At 40.8% G+C, this 25,211-nt stretch overlaps 1 protein-coding gene across 2 annotated transcripts in view; it reads right to left on the bottom strand.

The window, feature by feature from the left end:
- Nucleotides 1-25,211, bottom strand: part of LOC142139592 (uncharacterized) — a 64,479-nt gene that overhangs the window by 23,358 nt on the left and 15,910 nt on the right. The window contains exons 2-3 of one of the 2 annotated variants that reach the window (XM_075197325.1): nucleotides 24,285-24,623; nucleotides 20,362-20,571 (exon numbers count right to left, since the gene is read on the bottom strand). In XM_075197325.1, the coding sequence (XP_075053426.1) occupies nucleotides 20,362-20,571; nucleotides 24,285-24,623 (549 nt within the window). The remainder of the gene's footprint in view (nucleotides 1-20,361; nucleotides 20,572-24,284; nucleotides 24,624-25,211) is intronic. The other variant, XM_075197326.1, reaches the window with a different exon arrangement.

Genomic DNA, 25,211 nt, shown 5'->3' with positions numbered 1-25,211 from the left:
AAAAATAAACATTTAATACAATATCTGGATTTACAATCCCAAAATAAAACAATTGACATTCACATGAAAAATAAAAAAATATAAGATATAAATCCCAGTTGGTAAAAGGACTGTTATTGGAATGAAAATAAATATCTCAGTCCAGCTCCATACATGAATTAAAAGCCACTTTCAAAAAGACAAATGCAAAACTAATGTGATAGCAATGGATCCTATAAGCAATTGAGACATCAAACCTCAGACGATAGCTAGGTGTAAAACGGAGAGGTCCAATTAGGCACAGCTGGGTGTACAACTGGTAATAATACCACAAAATGAGTATATCTCGAAAACACATCCAAATAAGCACAGCTATGTGTGCACCTGATAGTAGATACATGAAATAAGTATATCTCAAAGACACATTAGTATGTCAATATTAGTGGACGATTGTAAATCCGTATCACATTATATTAATGAAAATATAGGCAAAGTGTCACCACCATCTCATACTGAAGAACAGATTAAACACAGCTGCGTGTGCATATGTCTACGAGAAAAAGAAAATTGATCTCAAAGATTAGAGATGAGCGCACTCGGATTTCCTGAATCCGAGCCCACCCGAACGTTGCCGATCCGAGTCGGATCCGAGACAGATCCGGGTATTGGCGCCAAATGAAAACTTGAAACCGAGGCTCTGAGTCATAATCCCGTTGTTGGATCTCGCGATACTCGGAACCTATAAATTCCCCGCTAGTCGCCGCCATCTTCACTCGGGCATTGATCAGGGTAGAGGGAGGGTGTGTTAGGTGGTCCTCTGTCCTGGTAATCTCGTACTGTGCTGTTTAGTTCTGTGCTGTGCTGTGCTGTGTTCTGCAGTATCAGTCCAGTGGTGCTGTGCTCTGTCAATTTTGAGTTCAGTGGTGCAGCTGGGTCCTGTTCAGTCCAGTGGTCCTGTGTCCTGTGCTCTGTGCTTCTAAGGGCATAGTTATTTCCCCTATATTCCCAAGTGTTTAAAAAATTAAGAAAAAGTAAAACTGCCATTTCTAGTACTACCTTCTTTCTTTCTCTATTTAAAACAAAAACAAAAACTGTCATTTCTATTACTACGTTAATTGTTTGTGCAGTCACAAAAAAGAGGAACTGCGCCCTTAACTGCTATGTTGGTTTTAGACGTCCATCCGGTATCCGCCATCTGTTCCCTGGAATTCGGACCAGTTGAGGGTGTATTTATTATATTGTGGCCCCGGTATCAAATTGGGTACCGGGGCCACCCCACTACGCAGTCCAGATACTTGTTTGGTGGAATTCTGACCAGTTGAGGGTGTATTAATTATATTGTGGCCCCGGTATCAAATTGGGTACCAGGGCCACCCCACTACGCAGTCCAGATACTTGTTTGGTGGAATTCTGACCAGTTGAGGTTGTATTAATTATATTGTGGCCCCGGTATCAAATTGGGTACTGGGGCCACCCCACTACGCAGTCCAGAATTTTTTGGGGGGGAATTCAGACCCGTGGAGGGTTTTTTATTAATTATATTGTGGTGACCACTCCTCTACGCAGTCCAGATACATTTATTGGTGCGATTCATACAAGTTCAGGGTTTTTAATTGATATTGTGGTGACCACTCCTCTACGCAGTCCAGGTACATTTTTTGGTGCGATTCATACCAGTTGATGGTTTTCTTATTATATTGTGGAGACCACTCCTCTACGCAGTCCAGATACATTTATTGGTGCGATTCATACAAGTTCAGGGTTTTTAATTTATATTGTGGTGAGTGACCACTCCTCTACGCAGTCCAGGTACATTTTTTGGTGCGATTCATACCAGTTGATGGTTTTCTTATTATATATATTGTGGTGACCACTCCTCTACGCAGTCCAGATACATTTATTGGTGCGATTCATACCAGTTGATGGTTTTCTTATTATATTGTGGTGACCACTCCTCTACGCAGTCCAGATACATTTATTGGTGCGAATCATACAAGTTTAGGGTTTTTAATTTATATTGTGGTGACCACTCCTCTACGCAGTCCAAGTACATTATTCGGTGCGATTCATACCAGTTGATGGTTTTCTTATTATATTGTGGTGACCACTCCTCTACGCAGTCCAGATACATTTATTGGTGCGATTCATACCAGTTGATGGTTTTCTTATTATATTGTGGTGACCACTCCTCTACGAAGTCCAGATACATTTATTAGTGCGATTCATACAAGTTCAGGGTTTTTAATTTATATTGTGGTGACCACTCCTCTACGCAGTCCAGGTACATTATTCGGTGCGATTCACACCAGTTGATGGTTTTCTTATTATATTGTGGTGACCACTCCTCTACGCAGTCCAGATACAATTATTGGTGCGAATCATACAAGTTCAGGGTTTTTAATTTATATTGTGGTGACCACTCCTCTACGCAGTCCAGATACATTTATTGGTGCAAATCATACAAGTTCAGGGTTTTTAATTTATATTGTGGTGACCACTCCTCTACGCAGTCCAGGTACATTATTCGGTGCGATTCAGACCAGTTGATGGTTTTCTTATTATATTGTGGTGACCACTCCTCTACGCAGTCCAGATACATTTATTGGTGCGATTCATACAAGTTCAGGGTTTTTCATTTATATTGTGGTGACCACTCCTCTACGCAGTCCAGGTACATTTTTTGGTGCGATTCATACCAGTTGATGGTTTTCTTATTATATTGTGGTGACCACTCCTGTACGCAGTCCAGATACATTTATTGGTGCGATTCATACAAGTTCAGGGTTTTTAATTTATATTATGGTGAGTGACCACTCCTCTACGCAGTCCAGGTACATTTTTTGGTGCGATTCATACCAGTTGATGGTTTTCTTATTATATATATTGTGGTGACCACTCCTCTACGCAGTCCAGATACATTTATTGGTGCGAATCATACAAGTTCATGTTTTTTAATTTATATTGTGGTGACCACTCCTCTACGCAGTCCAGGTACATTTTTTGGTGCGATTCATACCAGTTGATGGTTTTCTTATTATATTGTGGTGACCACTCCTCTACGCAGTCCAGATACATTTATTGGTGCGATTCATACAAGTTCAGGGTTTTTAATTTATATTGTGGTGAGTGACCACTCCTCTACACAGTCCAGGTACATTTTTTGGTGCGATTCATACCAGTTGATGGTTTTCTTATTATATATATTGTGGTGACCACTCCTCTACGCAGTCCAGATACATTTATTGGTGCGAATCATACAAGTTCAGGGTTTTTAATTTATATTGTGGTGACCACTCCTCTACGCAGTCCAGGTACATTTTTTGGTGCGATTCATACCAGTTGATGGTTTTCTTATTATATTGTGGTGACCACTCCTCTACGCAGTCCAGGTACATTATTCGGTGCGATTCAGACCAGTTGATGGTTTTCTTATTATATTGTGGTGACCACTCCTCTACGCAGTCCAGATACATTTATTGGTGCGATTCATACAAGTTCAGGGTTTTTCATTTATATTGTGGTGACCACTCCTCTACGCAGTCCAGGTACATTTTTTGGTGCGATTCATACCAGTTGATGGTTTTCTTATTATATTGTGGTGACCACTCCTGTACGCAGTCCAGATACATTTATTGGTGCGATTCATACAAGTTCAGGGTTTTTAATTTATATTATGGTGAGTGACCACTCCTCTACGCAGTCCAGGTACATTTTTTGGTGCGATTCATACCAGTTGATGGTTTTCTTATTATATATATTGTGGTGACCACTCCTCTACGCAGTCCAGATACATTTATTGGTGCGAATCATACAAGTTCATGTTTTTTAATTTATATTGTGGTGACCACTCCTCTACGCAGTCCAGGTACATTTTTTGGTGCGATTCATACCAGTTGATGGTTTTCTTATTATATTGTGGTGACCACTCCTCTACGCAGTCCAGATACATTTATTGGTGCGATTCATACAAGTTCAGGGTTTTTAATTTATATTGTGGTGAGTGACCACTCCTCTACACAGTCCAGGTACATTTTTTGGTGCGATTCATACCAGTTGATGGTTTTCTTATTATATATATTGTGGTGACCACTCCTCTACGCAGTCCAGATACATTTATTGGTGCGAATCATACAAGTTCAGGGTTTTTAATTTATATTGTGGTGACCACTCCTCTACGCAGTCCAGGTACATTATTCGGTGCGATTCAGACCAGTTGATGGTTTTCTTATTATATTGTGGTGACCACTCCTCTACGCAGTCCAGATACATTTATTGGTGCGATTCATACAAGTTCAGGGTTTTTAATTTATATTGTGGTGAGTGACCACTCCTCTACGCAGTCCAGGTACATTTTTTGGTGCGATTCATACAGGTTCAGGGTTTTTAATTTATATTGTGGTGACCACTCCTCTACGCAGTCCAGGTACATTATTCGGTGCGATTCAGACCAGTTGATGGTTTTCTTATTATATTGTGGTGACCACTCCTCTACGCAGTCCAGATACATTTATTGGTGCGATTCATACAAGTTCAGGGTTTTTAATTTATATTGTGGTGACCACTCCTCTACGCAGTCCAGGTACATTTTTTGGTGCGATTCATACAAGTTCAGGGTTTTTAATTTATATTGTGGTGACCACTCCTCTACGCAGTCCAGGTACATTATTCGGTGCGATTCAGACCAGTTGATGGTTTTCTTATTATATTGTGGTGACCACTCCTCTACGCAGTCCAGATACATTTATTGGTGCGATTCATACAAGTTCAGGGTTTTTAATTTATATTCTGGTGAGTGACCACTCCTCTACGCAGTCCAGGTACATTTTTTGGTGCGATTCATACCAGTTGATGGTTTTCTTTTTATATATATTGTGGTGACCACTCCTCTACGCAGTCCAGATACATTTATTGGTGCGAATCATACAAGTTCAGGGTTTTTAATTTATATTGTGGTGACCACTCCTCTACGCAGTCCAGGTACATTATTCGGTGCGATTCAGACCAGTTGATGGTTTTCTTATTATATTGTGGTGACCACTCCTCTACGCAGTCCAGATACATTTATTGGTGCGATTCATACAAGTTCAGGGTTTTTAATTTATATTGCGGTGACCACTCCTCTACGCAGTCCAGGTACATTTATTGGTACGATTCATACAAGTTCAGGGTTTTTAATTTATATTGCGGTGACCACTCCTCTACGCAGTCCAGGTACATTTTTTGGTGCGATTCATACCAGTTGATGGTTTTCTTATTATATTGTGGTGACCACTCCTCTACGCAGTCCAGATACATTTATTGGTGCGATTCATACAAGTTCAGGGTTTTTAATTTATATTGTGGTGAGTGACCACTCCTCTACACAGTCCAGGTACATTTTTTGGTGCGATTCATACCAGATGATGGTTTTCTTATTATATATATTGTGGAGACCACTCCTCTACGCAGTCCAGATACATTTATTGGTGCGAATCATACAAGTTCAGGGTTTTTAATTTATATTGTGGTGACCACTCCTCTACGCAGTCCAGGTACATTATTCGGTGCGATTCAGACCATTTGATGGTTTTCTTATTATATTGTGGTGACCACTCCTCTACGCAGTCCAGATACATTTATTGGTGCGATTCATACAAGTTCAGGGTTTTTAATTTATATTGTGGTGAGTGACCACTCCTCTACACAGTCCAGGTACATTTTTTGGTGCGATTCATACCAGTTGATGGTTTTCTTATTATATATATTGTGGTGACCACTCCTCTACGCAGTCCAGATACATTTATTGGTGCGAATCATACAAGTTCAGGGTTTTTAATTTATATTGTGGTGACCACTCCTCTACGCAGTCCAGGTACATTATTCGGTGCGATTCAGACCAGTTGATGGTTTTCTTATTATATTGTGGTGACCACTCCTCTACGCAGTCCAGATACATTTATTGGTGCGATTCATACAAGTTCAGGGTTTTTAATTTATATTGTGGTGAGTGACCACTCCTCTACGCAGTCCAGGTACATTTTTTGGTGCGATTCATACAAGTTCAGGGTTTTTAATTTATATTGTGGTGACCACTCCTCTACGCAGTCCAGGTACATTATTCGGTGCGATTCAGACCAGTTGATGGTTTTCTTATTATATTGTGGTGACCACTCCTCTACGCAGTCAAGATACATTTATTGGTGCGAATCATACAAGTTCAGGGTTTTTAATTTATATTGTGGTGACCACTCCTCTACGCAGTCCAGGTACATTTATTGGTGCGAATCATACAAGTTCAGGGTTTTTAATTTATATTGTGGTGACCACTCCTCTGCGCAGTCCAGGTACATTTATTGGTGCAAATCATACAAGTTCAGGGTTTTTAATTTATATTGTGGTGACCACTCCTCTATGCAGTCCAGGTACATTATTCGGTGCGATTCAGACCAGTTGATGGTTTTCTTATTATATTGTGGTGACCACTCCTCTACGCAGTCCAGATACATTTATTGGTGCGATTCATACAAGTTCAGGGTTTTTCATTTATATTGTGGTGACCACTCCTCTACGCAGTCCAGGTACATTTTTTGGTGCGATTCATACCAGTTGATGGTTTTCTTATTATATTGTGGTGACCACTCCTGTACGCAGTCCAGATACATTTATTGGTGCGATTCATACAAGTTCAGGGTTTTTAATTTATATTATGGTGAGTGACCACTCCTCTACGCAGTCCAGGTACATTTTTTGGTGCGATTCATACCAGTTGATGGTTTTCTTATTATATATATTGTGGTGACCACTCCTCTACGCAGTCCAGATACATTTATTGGTGCGAATCATACAAGTTCATGGTTTTTAATTTATATTGTGGTGACCACTCCTCTACGCAGTCCAGGTACATTTTTTGGTGCGATTCATACCAGTTGATGGTTTTCTTATTATATTGTGGTGACCACTCCTCTACGCAGTCCAGATACATTTATTGGTGCGATTCATACAAGTTCAGGGTTTTTAATTTATATTGTGGTGAGTGACCACTCCTCTACACAGTCCAGGTACATTTTTTGGTGCGATTCATACCAGTTGATGGTTTTCTTATTATATATATTGTGGTGACCACTCCTCTACGCAGTCCAGATACATTTATTGGTGCGAATCATACAAGTTCAGGGTTTTTAATTTATATTGTGGTGACCACTCCTCTACACAGTCCAGGTACATTATTCGGTGCGATTCAGACCAGTTGATGGTTTTCTTATTATATTGTGGTGACCACTCCTCTACGCAGTCCAGATACATTTATTGGTGCGATTCATACAAGTTCAGGGTTTTTAATTTATATTGTGGTGAGTGACCACTCCTCTACGCAGTCCAGGTACATTTTTTGGTGCGATTCATACAAGTTCAGGGTTTTTAATTTATATTGTGGTGACCACTCCTCTACGCAGTCCAGGTACATTATTCGGTGCGATTCAGACCAGTTGATGGTTTTCTTATTATATTGTGGTGACCACTCCTCTACGCAGTCCAGATACATTTATTGGTGCGATTCATACAAGTTCAGGGTTTTTAATTTATATTGTGGTGACCACTCCTCTACGCAGTCCAGGAACATTTTTTGGTGCGATTCATACCAGTTGATGGTTTTCTTTTTATATATATTGTGGTGACCACTCCTCTACGCAGTCCAGGTACATTTTTTGGTGCGATTCATACAAGTTCAGGGTTTTTAATTTATATTGTGGTGACCACTCCTCTACGCAGTCCAGGTACATTATTCGGTGCGATTCAGACCAGTTGATGGTTTTCTTATTATATTGTGGTGACCACTCCTCTACGCAGTCCAGATACATTTATTGGTGCGATTCATACAAGTTCAGGGTTTTTAATTTATATTCTGGTGAGTGACCACTCCTCTACGCAGTCCAGGTACATTTTTTGGTGCGATTCATACCAGTTGATGGTTTTCTTTTTATATATATTGTGGTGACCACTCCTCTACGCAGTCCAGATACATTTATTGGTGCGAATCATACAAGTTCAGGGTTTTTAATTTATATTGTGGTGACCACTCCTCTACGCAGTCCAGGTACATTATTCGGTGCGATTCAGACCAGTTGATGGTTTTCTTATTATATTGTGGTGACCACTCCTCTACGCAGTCCAGATACATTTATTGGTGCGATTCATACAAGTTCAGGGTTTTTAATTTATATTGCGGTGACCACTCCTCTACGCAGTCCAGGTACATTTATTGGTGCGATTCATACAAGTTCAGGGTTTTTAATTTATATTGCGGTGACCACTCCTCTACGCAGTCCAGGTACATTTTTTGGTGCGATTCATACCAGTTGATGGTTTTCTTATTATATTGTGGTGACCACTCCTCTACGCAGTCCAGATACATTTATTGGTGCGATTCATACAAGTTCAGGGTTTTTAATTTATATTGTGGTGAGTGACCACTCCTCTACACAGTCCAGGTACATTTTTTGGTGCGATTCATACCAGATGATGGTTTTCTTATTATATATATTGTGGAGACCACTCCTCTACGCAGTCCAGATACATTTATTGGTGCGAATCATACAAGTTCAGGGTTTTTAATTTATATTGTGGTGACCACTCCTCTACGCAGTCCAGGTACATTATTCGGTGCGATTCAGACCAGTTGATGGTTTTCTTATTATATTGTGGTGACCACTCCTCTACGCAGTCCAGATACATTTATTGGTGCGATTCATACAAGTTCAGGGTTTTTAATTTATATTGTGGTGAGTGACCACTCCTCTACACAGTCCAGGTACATTTTTTGGTGCGATTCATACCAGTTGATGGTTTTCTTATTATATATATTGTGGTGACCACTCCTCTACGCAGTCCAGATACATTTATTGGTGCGAATCATACAAGTTCAGGGTTTTTAATTTATATTGTGGTGACCACTCCTCTACGCAGTCCAGGTACATTATTCGGTGCGATTCAGACCAGTTGATGGTTTTCTTATTATATTGTGGTGACCACTCCTCTACGCAGTCCAGATACATTTATTGGTGCGATTCATACAAGTTCAGGGTTTTTAATTTATATTGTGGTGAGTGACCACTCCTCTACGCAGTCCAGGTACATTTTTTGGTGCGATTCATACAAGTTCAGGGTTTTTAATTTATATTGTGGTGACCACTCCTCTACGCAGTCCAGGTACATTATTCGGTGCGATTCAGACCAGTTGATGGTTTTCTTATTATATTGTGGTGACCACTCCTCTACGCAGTCAAGATACATTTATTGGTGCGAATCATACAAGTTCAGGGTTTTTAATTTATATTGTGGTGACCACTCCTCTACGCAGTCCAGGTACATTTATTGGTGCGAATCATACAAGTTCAGGGTTTTTAATTTATATTGTGGTGACCACTCCTCTGCGCAGTCCAGGTACATTTATTGGTGCAAATCATACAAGTTCAGGGTTTTTAATTTATATTGTGGTGACCACTCCTCTATGCAGTCCAGGTACATTATTCGGTGCGATTCAGACCAGTTGATGGTTTTCTTATTATATTGTGGTGACCACTCCTCTACGCAGTCCAGATACATTTATTGGTGCGATTCATACAAGTTCAGGGTTTTTCATTTATATTGTGGTGACCACTCCTCTACGCAGTCCAGGTACATTTTTTGGTGCGATTCATACCAGTTGATGGTTTTCTTATTATATTGTGGTGACCACTCCTGTACGCAGTCCAGATACATTTATTGGTGCGATTCATACAAGTTCAGGGTTTTTAATTTATATTATGGTGAGTGACCACTCCTCTACGCAGTCCAGGTACATTTTTTGGTGCGATTCATACCAGTTGATGGTTTTCTTATTATATATATTGTGGTGACCACTCCTCTACGCAGTCCAGATACATTTATTGGTGCGAATCATACAAGTTCATGGTTTTTAATTTATATTGTGGTGACCACTCCTCTACGCAGTCCAGGTACATTTTTTGGTGCGATTCATACCAGTTGATGGTTTTCTTATTATATTGTGGTGACCACTCCTCTACGCAGTCCAGATACATTTATTGGTGCGATTCATACAAGTTCAGGGTTTTTAATTTATATTGTGGTGAGTGACCACTCCTCTACACAGTCCAGGTACATTTTTTGGTGCGATTCATACCAGTTGATGGTTTTCTTATTATATATATTGTGGTGACCACTCCTCTACGCAGTCCAGATACATTTATTGGTGCGAATCATACAAGTTCAGGGTTTTTAATTTATATTGTGGTGACCACTCCTCTACACAGTCCAGGTACATTATTCGGTGCGATTCAGACCAGTTGATGGTTTTCTTATTATATTGTGGTGACCACTCCTCTACGCAGTCCAGATACATTTATTGGTGCGATTCATACAAGTTCAGGGTTTTTAATTTATATTGTGGTGAGTGACCACTCCTCTACGCAGTCCAGGTACATTTTTTGGTGCGATTCATACAAGTTCAGGGTTTTTAATTTATATTGTGGTGACCACTCCTCTACGCAGTCCAGGTACATTATTCGGTGCGATTCAGACCAGTTGATGGTTTTCTTATTATATTGTGGTGACCACTCCTCTACGCAGTCCAGATACATTTATTGGTGCGATTCATACAAGTTCAGGGTTTTTAATTTATATTGTGGTGACCACTCCTCTACGCAGTCCAGGAACATTTTTTGGTGCGATTCATACCAGTTGATGGTTTTCTTTTTATATATATTGTGGTGACCACTCCTCTACGCAGTCCAGATACATTTATTGGTGCGAATCATACAAGTTCAGGGTTTTTAATTTATATTGTGGTGACCACTCCTCTACGCAGTCCAGGTACATTATTCGGTGCGATTCAGACCAGTTGATGGTTTTCTTATTATATTGTGGTGACCACTCCTCTACGCAGTCCAGATACATTTATTGGTGCGATTCATACAAGTTCAGGGTTTTTAATTTATATTGCGGTGACCACTCCTCTACGCAGTCCAGGTACATTTATTGGTGCGATTCATACAAGTTCAGGGTTTTTAATTTATATTGCGGTGACCACTCCTCTACGCAGTCCAGGTACATTTTTTGGTGCGATTCATACCAGTTGATGGTTTTCTTATTATATTGTGGTGACCACTCCTCTACGCAGTCCAGATACATTTATTGGTGCGATTCATACAAGTTCAGGGTTTTTAATTTATATTGTGGTGAGTGACCACTCCTCTACACAGTCCAGGTACATTTTTTGGTGCGATTCATACCAGTTGATGGTTTTCTTATTATATATATTGTGGAGACCACTCCTCTACGCAGTCCAGATACATTTATTGGTGCGAATCATACAAGTTCAGGGTTTTTAATTTATATTGTGGTGACCACTCCTCTACGCAGTCCAGGTACATTATTCGGTGCGATTCAGACCAGTTGATGGTTTTCTTATTATATTGTGGTGACCACTCCTCTACGCAGTCCAGATACATTTATTGGAGCGATTCATACAAGTTCAGGGTTTTTAATTTATATTGTGGTGAGTGACCACTCCTCTACACAGTCCAGGTACATTTTTTGGTGCGATTCATACCAGTTGATGGTTTTCTTATTATATATATTGTGGTGACCACTCCTCTACGCAGTCCAGATACATTTATTGGTGCGAATCATACAAGTTCAGGGTTTTTAATTTATATTGTGGTGACCACTCCTCTACGCAGTCCAGGTACATTATTCGGTGCGATTCAGACCAGTTGATGGTTTTCTTATTATATTGTGGTGACCACTCCTCTCCGCAGTCCAGATACATTTATTGGTGCGATTCATACAAGTTCAGGGTTTTTAATTTATATTGTGGTGAGTGACCACTCCTCTACGCAGTCCAGGTACATTTTTTGGTGCGATTCATACAAGTTCAGGGTTTTTAATTTATATTGTGGTGACCACTCCTCTACGCAGTCCAGGTACATTATTCGGTGCGATTCAGACCAGTTGATGGTTTTCTTATTATATTGTGGTGACCACTCCTGTACGCAGTCCAGATACATTTATTGGTGCGATTCATACAAGTTCAGGGTTTTTAATTTATATTGTGGTGACCACTCCTCTACGCAGTCCAGGTACATTTTTTGGTGCGATTCATACAAGTTCAGGGTTTTTAATTTATATTGTGGTGACCACTCCTCTACGCAGTCCAGGTACATTATTCGGTGCGATTCAGACCAGTTGATGGTTTTCTTATTATATTGTGGTGACCACTCCTCTACGCAGTCCAGATACATTTATTGGTGCGATTCATACAAGTTCAGGGTTTTTAATTTATATTCTGGTGAGTGACCACTCCTCTACGCAGTCCAGGTACATTTTTTGGTGCGATTCATACCAGTTGATGGTTTTCTTTTTATATATATTGTGGTGACCACTCCTCTACGCAGTCCAGATACATTTATTGGTGCGAATCATACAAGTTCAGGGTTTTTAATTTATATTGTGGTGACCACTCCTCTACGCAGTCCAGGTACATTATTCAGAGCGATTCAGACCAGTTGATGGTTTTCTTATTATATTGTGGTGACCACTCCTCTACGCAGTCCAGATACATTTATTGGTGCGATTCATACAAGTTCAGGGTTTTTAATTTATATTGCGGTGACCACTCCTCTACGCAGTCCAGGTACATTTATTGGTGCGATTCATACAAGTTCAGGGTTTTTAATTTATACTGCGGTGACCACTCCTCTACGCAGTCCAGGTACATTTTTTGGTGCGATTCATACCAGTTGATGGTTTTCTTATTATATTGTGGTGACCACTCCTCTACGCAGTCCAGATACATTTATTGGTGCGATTCATACAAGTTCAGGGTTTTTAATTTATATTGTGGTGAGTGACCACTCCTCTACACAGTCCAGGTACATTTTTTGGTGCGATTCATACCAGTTGATGGTTTTCTTATTATATATATTGTGGAGACCACTCCTCTACGCAGTCCAGATACATTTATTGGTGCGAATCATACAAGTTCAGGGTTTTTAATTTATATTGTGGTGACCACTCCTCTACGCAGTCCAGGTACATTATTCAGTGCGATTCAGACCAGTTGATGGTTTTCTTATTATATTGTGGTGACCACTCCTCTACGCAGTCCAGATACATTTATTGGTGCGAATCATACAAGTTCAGGGTTTTTAATTTATATTGTGGTGACCACTCCTCTACGCAGTCCAGGTACATTATTCGGTGCGATTCAGACCAGTTGATGGTTTTCTTATTATATTGTGGTGACCACTCCTCTACGCAGTCCAGATACATTTATTGGTGCGATTCATACAAGTTCAGGGTTTTTAATTTATATTGTGGTGACCACTCCTCTACGCAGTCCAGGTACATTATTCGGTGCGATTCAGACCAGTTGATGGTTTTCTTATTATATTGTGGTGACCACTCCTCTACGCAGTCAAGATACATTTATTGGTGCGAATCATACAAGTTCAGGGTTTTTAATTTATATTGTGGTGACCACTCCTCTACGTAGTCCAGGTACATTATTCGGTGCGATTCAGACCAGTTGATGGTTTTCTTATTATATTGTGGTGACCACTCCTCTACGCAGTCCAGATACATTTATTGGTGCGATTCATACAAGTTCAGGGTTTTTAATTTATATTGTGGTGAGTGACCACTCCTCTACGCAGTCCAGGTACATTTTTTGGTGCGATTCATAGCAGTTGATGGTTTTATTATTATATATATTGTGGTGACCACTCCTCTACGCAGTCCAGATACATTTATTGGTGCGAATCAAACAAGTTCAGGGTTTTTAATTCATATTGTGGTGACCACTCCTCTACGCAGTCCAGGTACATTATTCGGTGCGATTCACACCAGTTGATGGTTTTCTTATTATATTGTGGTGACCACTCCTCTACGCAGTCCAGATACATTTATTGGTGCGAATCATACAAGTTCAGGGTTTTTAATTTATATTGTGGTGACCACTCCTCTACGCAGTCCAGGTACATTTATTGGTGCGAATCATACAAGTTCAGGGTTTTTAATTTATATTGTGGTGACCACTCCTCTGCGCAGTCCAGGTACATTTATTGGTGCAAATCATACAAGTTCAGGGTTTTTAATTTATATTGTGGTGACCACTCCTCTACGCAGTCCAGGTACATTATTCGGTGCGATTCAGACCAGTTGATGGTTTTCTTATTATATTGTGGTGACCACTCCTCTACGCAGTCCAGATACATTTATTGGTGCGATTCATACAAGTTCAGGGTTTTTAATTTATATTGTGGTGACCACTCCTCTACGCAGTCCAGGTACATTTTTTGGTGCGATTCATACCAGTTGATGGTTTTCTTATTATATTGTGGTGACCACTCCTGTACGCAGTCCAGATACATTTATTGGTGCGATTCATACAAGTTCAGGGTTTTTAATTTATATTATGGTGAGTGACCACTCCTCTACGCAGTCCAGGAACATTTTTTGGTGCGATTCATACCAGTTGATGGTTTTCTTATTATATATATTGTGGTGACCACTCCTCTACGCAGTCCAGATACATTTATTGGTGCGAATCATACAAGTTCATGGTTTTTAATTTATATTGTGGTGACCACTCCTCTACGCAGTCCAGGTACATTTTTTGGTGCGATTCATACCAGTTGATGGTTTTCTTATTATATTGTGGTGACCACTCCTCTACGCAGTCCAGATACATTTATTGGTGCGATTCATACAAGTTCAGGGTTTTTAATTTATATTGTGGTGAGTGACCACTCCTCTACACAGTCCAGGTACATTTATTGGTGCAAATCATACAAGTTCAGGGTTTTTAATTTATATTGTGGTGACCACTCCTCTACGCAGTCCAGGTACATTTTTTGGTGCGATTCATACCAGTTGATGGTTTTCTTATTATATATATTGTGGTGACCACTCCTCTACGCAGTCCAGATACATTTATTGGTGCGAATCATACAAGTTCAGGGTTTTCAATTTATATTGTGGTGACCACTCCTCTACGCAGTCCAGGTACATTATTCGGTGCGATTCAGACCAGTTCAGGGTTTTTAATTTATATTGTGGTGACCACTCCTCTACGCAGTCCAGGTACATTATTCGGTGCGATTCAGACCAGTTGATGGTTTTCTTATTATATTGTGGTGACCACTCCTGTACGCAGTCCAGATACATTTATTGGTGCGATTCATACAAGTTCAGGGTTTTTAATTTATATTCTGGTGAGTGACCACTCCTCTACGCAGTCCAGGTACATTTTTTGGTGCGATTCATACCAGTTGATGGTTTTCTTTTTATATATATTGTGGTGACCACTCCTCTACGCAGTCCAGATACATTTATTGGTGCGAATCATACAAGTTCAGGGTTTTTAATTTATATTGTGGTGACCACTCCTCTACGCAGTCCAGGTACATTTTTTGGTGCGATTCATACCAGTTGATGGTTTTCTTATTATATTGTGGTGACCACTCCTCTACGCAGTCCAGATACATTTATTGGTGCGATTCATACAAGTTCAGGGTTTTTAATTTATATTGTGGTGAGTGACCACTCCTCTACACAGTCCAGGTACATTTTTTGGTGCGATTCAGACCAGTTGATGGTTTTCTTATTATATATATTGTGGTGACCACTCCTCTACGCAGTCCAGATACATTTATTGGTGCGAATCATACAAGTTCAGGGTTTTCAATTTATATTGTGGTGACCACTCCTCTTCGCAGTCCAGGTACATTATTCGGTGCGATTCAGACCAGTTGATGGTTTACTTATTATATTGTGGTGACCACTCCTCTACGCAGTCCAGATACATTTATTGGTGCGAATCATACAAGTTTAGGGTTTTTAATTTATATTGTGGTGACCACTCCTCTACGCAGTCCAGGTCCATTTTTCGGTGCGAATTATACAAGTTTAGGGTTTTTAATTTATATTGTGGTGACCCACTCCTCTTCGCAGTCCAGGTACATTATTTGGTGCGATTCAGACCAGTTGATGGTTTACTTATTATATTGTGGTGACCACTCCTCTACGCAGTCCAGATACATTTATTGGTGCGAATCATACAAGTTTAGGGTTTTTAATTTATATTGTGGTGACCACTCCTCTACGCAGTCCAGGTACATTTTTCGGTGCGATTCATACAAGTTTAGGGTTTTTAATTTATATTGTGGTGACCCACTCCTCTACGCAGTCCAGGTACATTTATTGGTGCGATTCATACAAGTTTAGGGTTTTTAATTTATATTGTGGTGACCACTCCTCTACGCAGTCCAGGTACATTTTTCGGTGCGATTCATACAAGTTTAGGGTTTTTAATTTATATTGTGGTGACCCACTCCTCTACGGAGTTCAGGTACATTTTTTGGTGCGATTAAGACCAGTTGATGGTTTTCTTATTATATTGTGGGGACCACTCCACTACGCAGTCCAGAAAGATACCTCGTTGCAACGTTTTGGACTAATAACTATATTGTGAGGTGTTCAGAATACACTGTAAATTAGTGAAAATGATTGTTATTGAATGTTATTGAGGTTAATAATAGCGTAGGAGTGAAAATAAGCCCAAAAACTTGATTTTTGAACTTTTTATGCTTTTTTAAAAAAAAATCCGAATCCAAAACCTTAAATCCGAACCAAAACCTTTCGGCAGGTGTTTTGCAAAACAAATCCGAACCCAAAACATACGAAAATCCGAATCCAAAACACAAAACACGAGACACCAAAAGTCGCCAGTGCACATCCCTATCAAAGATACACTTGCCAGTCATTGAAAATGGAACTCCTCCTTTTTTCCAGATAACCGGTGATAGATGAAAATCCGTCTCAATGTGTGTCCAATATCCAAAGATCAAAGGCTGGTAATACAAAAATAACCTTAGTGTTAAAAGAAAATGATCCGCACCAATCTCACCAACTGGGATTAGAAATAGCCTGACGCATTTCTCGGCACTCTCTCTTCATCAGAGTCATTATGCTATCAGTAGCCAACTCAGATAATCACATGTGACCCGATTCACCAATGGAATGTCCGGTGATCACATGATACTAAGCAACCAATCGAAATAGGTTGAGGAGCAATATATATTGGATTCGGGTTTTGGGGCGAATCTGGTCCTCTATGGCAGATACATAGACGATCTCTTTTTTATTTGGGATGGGAAGCCTCACTCTGTTTCACTGTTTATTTCTCATATCAATTTGAATAACGTTGGCTTGAAATTTACCAGCACTCATCATCCGACTACTATCAATTATCTAGATATTACTCTAAAAATGATCCAGGGCGTAATTGTGACAGATAATTATTCTAAAGAAGTTGATATGCTGAATTTTCTACATTATAAGAGCAGTCACCATAAGCCCTGGTGTGACAACATCCCTAAGGGTCAATTTCTCCGTATCAAGAGAAATTATTCAGATGATAATGATTTCAAAATGCATTCTGTCAAACTTTATAAATCATTTCTTGTACAGGGTTAGCCCAGATTTATCCTGGATAAGACTCTTGTTGAAACAGAAAGGATAGATAGATCGCACTTACAATCTTCCACTAATATTGACATACTAATGTGTCTTTCAGATATACTTATTTTTTGGATATACCATCAGGTGCACACACACAACTGGAATTTATATCTTATATTTTTTTATATGAATGTCAATTGTTTGATTTTGAGTTTGTAAATCCAGATATTGTATTAAATGTTTATTTTTATTCTATAATAGTGTTGTTTTCAAGTTTAGCAAACTCTTTCCCCTTTTTTTCATTTTGACTTTTAGCGTTGGAAGTGGGGGGTGTGACCCGGTGTAAAGGGGGGTTGTACCGTGTAGCTAGGAAGGTAGATGAGGATAGACCAGTCTGGGAACAAGTTCAACTGGTGATACCACGGGGCTTTCGCGCACAACTATGTCAGTTGTCTATGGCGGGACAGCAGGGAAGGGAACGAATACTGAAGTGCCTGACACAGAACTTTTTCTGGCCTGGAATGTCGGATGACGTCCGGGCCTACTGTAAGTCCTGTGATGTGTGTCAGCATCTTGGGCGCCAAAGTGCTTGTGCTCCCCTCAGGTCCTTGCCAATAATTGGGGAACCTTTTCAGCAAGTGGCTGTGGGCATAGTAGGTCCCCTGCCTGTGCAGAGGCTGTAACTCTGTCCTCTATAACTGCAGAAATGGTAGCAGAGGAGCAAGCGAAACAGAAGACTGGGTATGATCAGGGCGCACGTGCAAGAGTTTTTGAAGCAGGGCAGAAGGTCCTTGTTCTAATGCCCACACGCCAGAACAAGCTCCAGGTTGCCTGGGCTGAACCGTACACGGTCTCAAAACGCCTGAGTAACATCGCTTACGTGGTGTCATTTGATAGTGATGGTAGGCAGCAGAGGACCTACCACGTAAAAATGTTGAAGGCATTCCACGAGCGTGTGGAGTTGGTAGCAGCAGTTTGCTGCTTACCCACTGAGGAACCAGGAAGTGACCCACTACCTGACCCCCTTGCGGATGCCAAAGGTGAAAGTGGTGTAGAGGAAGTAGGCTGGGATGAGCAGTTGAGAGCCCGCAAAAGGGAGCAGCTTGAGGCAGTGCTGTGGCCCCTTGCAACTCAGTTCAGTAGAAAGCCCGATCGGACTTACTTGGTGATGCACCATGTTGACACTGGTGAACATAGGCCAGTTAGGCAACCCGCGTATCGGGTCTCACCAACGGCCAAGGAGATTCTATACAGGGAGATGGGGGTGGTTGCTTGAACTAGGTGTGATCCAGCCATTGCGTAGACCATCTGCTTCCTCTGGTTTATTGTTTCCCACAAATGATAAAGCAACGCGGTTTTACTACGGGCAGTTGAATAATGTGCCCATGTCTGACACCTACCACTTGCCCTGTATTAACGCTTTTGTAGATGAGTCGGACAGAGTTCAGGGTTACCTAGAAGACATTTCCATTTTCAGTAAGATTTGGGAATATAATCTGGAACAAATAGGACTGGTGTTAGTGAAGATTGGGTGGGCATGTCTGACTGCTAGGGCAGAGAAGTGCCAGATGGGGATGGTACAATACCTGGGTTATCGTGTGGTGGGAGGTAGGGTTAGGTCAGAACCAGCTAAGGTAGAGACAATCCGAGACTGGCCTCAGCCCACGACCTAGTTACATGTACTGGCATTCTTAACGACTGCAGGGGACTACAGACGTTCTGTCCCAGACTTTAGTACTGTAGCAAAGTCCCTGACAGTTCTAATAAGAAACTCCTCAAAGTAAATGACTGGACACCCGCTTGTGAGCTGGCATTTCAGTCATTAAAGGAAGCCCTGGTTCGTGCTCCAGTACTGTTGGTGCCTAATTTTGACAAAGACTTTTTTGTGCAAACTGATGCATCACAGGATGGACTGGGAGCAGTACTTAGCCAGGTGGGGCCAGATGGGCAGGAGCACCCTGCGGCCTATTTGAGCAGAAAACTGCTAAACCAGGAGGTGGGGTATAATTGAGAAGGAATGTTTGGCCATTATGTGGGCAGTGAAAAAACTTCAAACCTATTTGTTTGTAAAAAGACATTTTTATGTGGTGTCTGATCATAGTCCTTTAAAGTGGCTACAACACACCTCAGGGGAAAATGGCAGATTGGTGCGCATGAACCTTGCTCTTCAAATTTATGACTTTCACATAATTTACAAGCAAGGAAAGGCTCACGGCAATGCGGATGGACAGTAACCCTAAGAGACTGCGGACCAGTAGCCAAATCGTTGGGAGATGGCACATTGGTTGCCCGCACAGACTAGTCTTATTTCAGTGTTGTGAACTGGATTCTATGAAAGCAGGAGAATTACAATTATAAGATCAGAATTATATATGCCTGTAACATACTTATATATGTTACTTATAACATACTTATAACTGTTCTAAGAAGATCCTCTTATAAAAGATGGGTGTTTTAAGGGTTTTTGCCCAGCTTAAACAAATAAATTTACTATGCAACACTTTTGGTCTGTTCACCAAGCCACATACAGGGTCAGTTGTTCATCTCAAGATCATACCACATCTTGCTGTGCTTCCTTCCTCACAATGAAGTGCAGTGATACACCAGAGCTGGTGACTGAACGAACCATATTGGATAGCTGAGGTGAGTAATATATTTTTACTATATATTGGACACATTCACTACATAGGAAATTTTTTAGTTTTTAAATGGACAACCCCTTTAACATTTGACTATGGACTGCACAGCACTTCTCTAGGTGCAACAATGGACATAATGTTTGAGAGGATTATGGAGCTTCACTTATTTTCTTAGTAAATACCTGTAACTAACCAGAAGTTTGGCAATTACAGCAGCAACTCAGAAATATTATCCATCGTTACTCACCCTGAAGACTCCTGTTTTTCCTTCTTGTTCCCTGTAACTGGAAAGTGCAGACTGGGTGTATAGATCCATCAATATATATGCCCTTAACTGAGGGCTCTTCTGGGTTGCTCCTAATGCCCTGGGCAGACTGGCGTGTCATTATCTCTGTGGGAGTCATGATGATATTGAGGTTCTTTCCTTTGCCCAAACATGTAACTTCATTGCTTGGTACTAAACAAAAGTAACGAGAATTAAGAAAACACTGTAGAATGTAAAATGAAATGATATAACATGTGCCTAACAATCTACCTCCAACTGGATCTTTAGTGATGTCACCACAAACAGTGTCATGTGAGGTGAATTAGCTTTGAGTTGTCCCCATCCAGCAGAAAACCACACATGTGGGATAATGCACCCCCTACTGTTATATGGACATGAAAAGGATTTTAAAAGGTACCAAAAACAACAATATGAACAGTTTTAACTCAGTTGAACCATAAGGATCTGAATATTAGACATAAACCATCTCTGCTGTGTCCATCTCCTACTTAGCTCTACTTATTTATGATGAAGGGTTGATCTCCATGGTAAGGAGACAGTAAGTAACAGCGTCCTACACGCTTCTAATGTACATCCCAAATCCTTGATACCAGGAATCCTGTTGAATTATTTCTATGATTACACAGGAACTGCTCCAGCAAAGTCTTATTGTTTCAGGTAAGCGTGCAGTGTCATTCCCTACTGTAATATTGTAACCCCATGTTTAGTGTATCCAGCCAAAATAGCTAATTGAGTCAAGCCATTCTATTGTATAATCAAGGTACCAGTGACTGTATCTCTAACAGCTAAAGTGTCCACTGAGAGACCCCTGAGAGACCCCTGCTGTAAGGTGAAGGTTTGAAACATTGGACCCTTTGAGACATTTGACCCTACTTCCTGTGTATACAGCAAAGAATATAGGGAGAGTAGAACGCCAGGGGAGCTATTGTAGCTTGGAGGATCCCGGTGTACAAGACATCAGCGAAAAGGACTCTGGGCCAGGCATTGTGGTGTCGCTGGAGGAAACCCTACCAGGACAGGGTCGGTGTGAGCCAGTAACCCAGACTGGACGACACCATAACTGTTTTGCTAAGCGGGAGTCGTAATATTGTGGGAGGATAAGACCCTGAGAGAGGCAGAGATTATTACTTTGGAGTGCTGACTGCAAGAGGCTGCTGGAGGATACATGCTACCATTTCCCCTTTAACTTGTGAACGTCTTGTGGTGTTGTGCTGTCGTAATAAAGCCTTATTTTGGATATATTCTGGTCTACCCGAGTGAGTTGAATCCCACAGAAGGTAACTGCCATCCCAGCTAAGGGTGGTATCCTCACAGCTTTATACAACCAATACATTTTATTTGCCCTTTCAAGTCACCATGGTACTGTGTGGGTCTGGTACTGTTTGTTCTGCATAGTGGCAATATTCTGAAAAATAGGTCAGAAAAAAAAATAAACAACACAAAGAGGTAGGTGTTTGGAAACTAAACAAGTGGAATTCAATTGACCGCGTTGTTTGTGAGAATAATGTGGCCCGCGCACAAATACAGTTACTACAGTAAAAGTGGGCATTTTTACAGTCAGTATGGTAATTTCAACGCTGATTTTTTTCTTGCAGCTCTGAGAGCCGCGAGCAGAAATCCGCGTTAAAATTACTGTATTACTGGTAATAGTGCGCAGGCTGAGTTATTTTCACGAACAACTTGATCAATTGAATTCCCCCCCAAGAGGCTCTTAGTGAACATAATTAGCTAAACATAAAATAGAATACCGATCTTAAAGCCAAAATAAATATATAGCCATAATATCCAAGCCGCAGAGCTAAAATGAATTGTGAAAGAAAATAAAAAAATAAAAATCAAACCTTCATACTTGATGTATTATCAATTTGTGATAAATTACTAAATTCCTGTATGGATTCTATATTCACATATGGATTTCAAAATCATGAATTACAAAATCTTTGACACATTTTTCAGGCCTAGGGATGAGTCTGAGAAGGCTTGTGCTGTCACTTAGGGGCATATTCAATTGTTAGAATATCCCGCCGCGTAAAAACTACTACCGTTATTACGGTAAGAGTTAGCTGGATTTCAGCTCGCGGCTCAGGGAGCTGCGAGCTGAAATCCAGCGAGAAAAATACCGTAATAAAGTTTTTCCGCACACTATTACCGTAATAACGGTAATAGTGCGCAGAGCACGAGATTTTTGACGTTTCCGCCGACAATTGAATATGCCCCTTAATGTCAGTAATTTAGAGAAAAATTTTACTTTATAGATAATTTAATAAGATAGAAGGTATCAAACATCCATCTCTTTGATGTTTTGATTTTGATCAAAATATGAACTAATACCTCACGTTTTTAATTTGCTAAATACACACAGATATGTAGTGCAAAGGATAAGCGCTGACAATTGTCTTTTTGTTTTGTATACATATATGGGCATTTATATTGCCATGCAGCTGGTACCATATATAATATGTGATATACCGAGCACGGGCTTATTGCCAAGCAGCTGGTACCATTGGGTTTTTTTGTTTGTTTTATTTTCCCTCTATCTCTTTGAAATTGACCTGACCAAGAGGATACTAAAAACCTACTGAGACCCTGTGATGCTCAGCATAAGATGAGTCTGCATAACCTTCCCGTTCAAGCGTGTCTTTAGCCCAAAATGAACTGGTAGCTCAATCACACGATCAGACCGTTCAAAAGCTATCCAAATCCAGCAGGAACCCAGCTGAGAAGAGGCACTGGATCTCTTCTCATGCCATCAAATGGAACTAACAGCACCTGATTCCTGGACAAGTAAATGCATAGCCAGCACACCATATCCAGAGACTGAAATGCTATCTTGTAGGATTCTAAATGATACAGGCTCAGATATGGCACAGTCAAATCTTTGTGGATGCAAAATATGGAGACTAACTTAGGCTAAAATGAATGCAGTGTTTGTGTGTATAGGGACCAGTGCAAAAGGGCTTTCAGATTGAAGAACATGCATAGAGGTGACAACGGCCAGGAGAAAGATTTGTTTTCATGCGATGAAGGACAGGAAAAAAAAAAACCGAAGGGGTTCAAAGGGAGTTTCCTGTAGAGCCTTTCTGAAAATTTTGAGGTCCCATGGCGGGAAGTGGAGAACAAAAGGGCAGCTCAACGTTGGCTGCTCCTTGCAGTAACAATACTAGGTCTGGAAGCAGCTCTTACTGTAGCGGAAATTAAACAGAAAGAAGAAACGTGCAGCTTCAGAGAAATTAGAGCTATACCCTTCTCCAGACCCCAGCGGACAAAATTAAATAGATGGGAGATGTCAGGCAGAATACCGCATTCCTGGCATCGGAAGTGCGTTCTCCAGACCCGGTGATGGATACAAGAGGTATGGAAGCTTCCATGCCAACAGTATAGTCTGAATCAGGGTCAGAAAGATTCTCTTCCACCAGACTGATTACAAGGGACCCCTAACAGAAAGTGTGCCCACAGACAAAAATGCAGAATCCAGACAGATATGTCAAGCAGATTTATGTACAAGGATCATCTGCATCAGTCTGAGGTGAAGAACAATGCCTCCACCCCTTACTGGCTGGCCTCAACAGGACCTGAGGAATTAAAGGTGTCAAGAGAAACAAGTAGATGAACTGAAACCACTTCTGTGCCCGACTGATTGGCCCTTGAGAAGGAAAGTCCTCATGCTTTGAGCCAAATAAATGGCTCCAGGACATTGGTTAATAGAGTCTTCTCCTACAGAAACCACACCCCCTGGACATGACTGTGAAGGTAAAGGAACACCCAGCCCAAAGGTGGAAGCAAGCATTTCCAGAATAAACATCTAGCACAATATAAATTAGATTTTTTTAAAGGGATTTACAGTGTTTAATTCATGACAACAGATCACTTTAAACTACACTTACCAAGATTTTCCAGGCAAACTTCTCCGGTAAAAGCACCATCGGGATAGGTGTTAAAGATGCAAAAATAACAGGCTTCATCTTCTTTCTCCAGTTTAGTAATGGTGATGGACAATCTTGTTGTGTTAGTTTGCAGAACTGAGATGAATTTTTGAAATGGCTTGGAAATGTGGAGCCCATACATTTTACTACGAGTTATCATGTTTTCATGTAAGGTGCCTTTGTGCTTATCCAAGGTCACTTGCGTAACATCCAAATGAGATGAGAACTCACAAGTCAGGGTCACATTGCCTCCCAGTACAGCAGGACTTGTACTCGTGCACATCACCTTAGGCTCCTCTGCTGGTAATAAGAATATAAAATATCACTCTCAGCTTGATAAAACCAAAACCAAAACACTGTATTCTATCAGACAAATAAATTAACAAGCAGTAAAAGTAATGATCATTGCATCTCATCGCTTTTAACAATCTAAATTTGTACTGCATTTTCTAAATAACGAAGATGTTTTAAATAATCTGCATCACCATTTCTGAAATGTAGCAAGTGAGACGGCTGGATGCAAACAAGAGGGAGCAGGAGCCAATCAGGAGACAAGCCCACTGTCGGACTGGCCTGCCGGACTATTCACTGGTGGGCCCAGCTGCTTGATAGCCCCACCTACTTCGTTGGTGGGGCGGAGCAACCAGGCTAGTGCAGAGATTTTAGTGGCACCAGGATGATGTGTCATGCGGCATGACTCATGCCCCATCCCGCTCTCTATGCTGTGAATTATGTGCACCGCACAGTGCTATTTATCATCTGCAGGGGCAGCAGAGTCGGAAGTGCAGAGAGCATGGATCGGAGCAGCAAAAAGAGCAGGAGGAGGTAAGTGCAGTGAAGGGTTACTGAATATTATTATTAACTACTTGTTCTCTTTTGAAATTTAGC

This window comes from Mixophyes fleayi, chromosome 2 (assembly GCF_038048845.1).
Source record: "Mixophyes fleayi isolate aMixFle1 chromosome 2, aMixFle1.hap1, whole genome shotgun sequence".
Classification (NCBI taxonomy): Eukaryota; Metazoa; Chordata; class Amphibia; order Anura; family Limnodynastidae; genus Mixophyes; species Mixophyes fleayi.
This window is presented reverse-complemented; position numbering and strand designations above follow the sequence as displayed.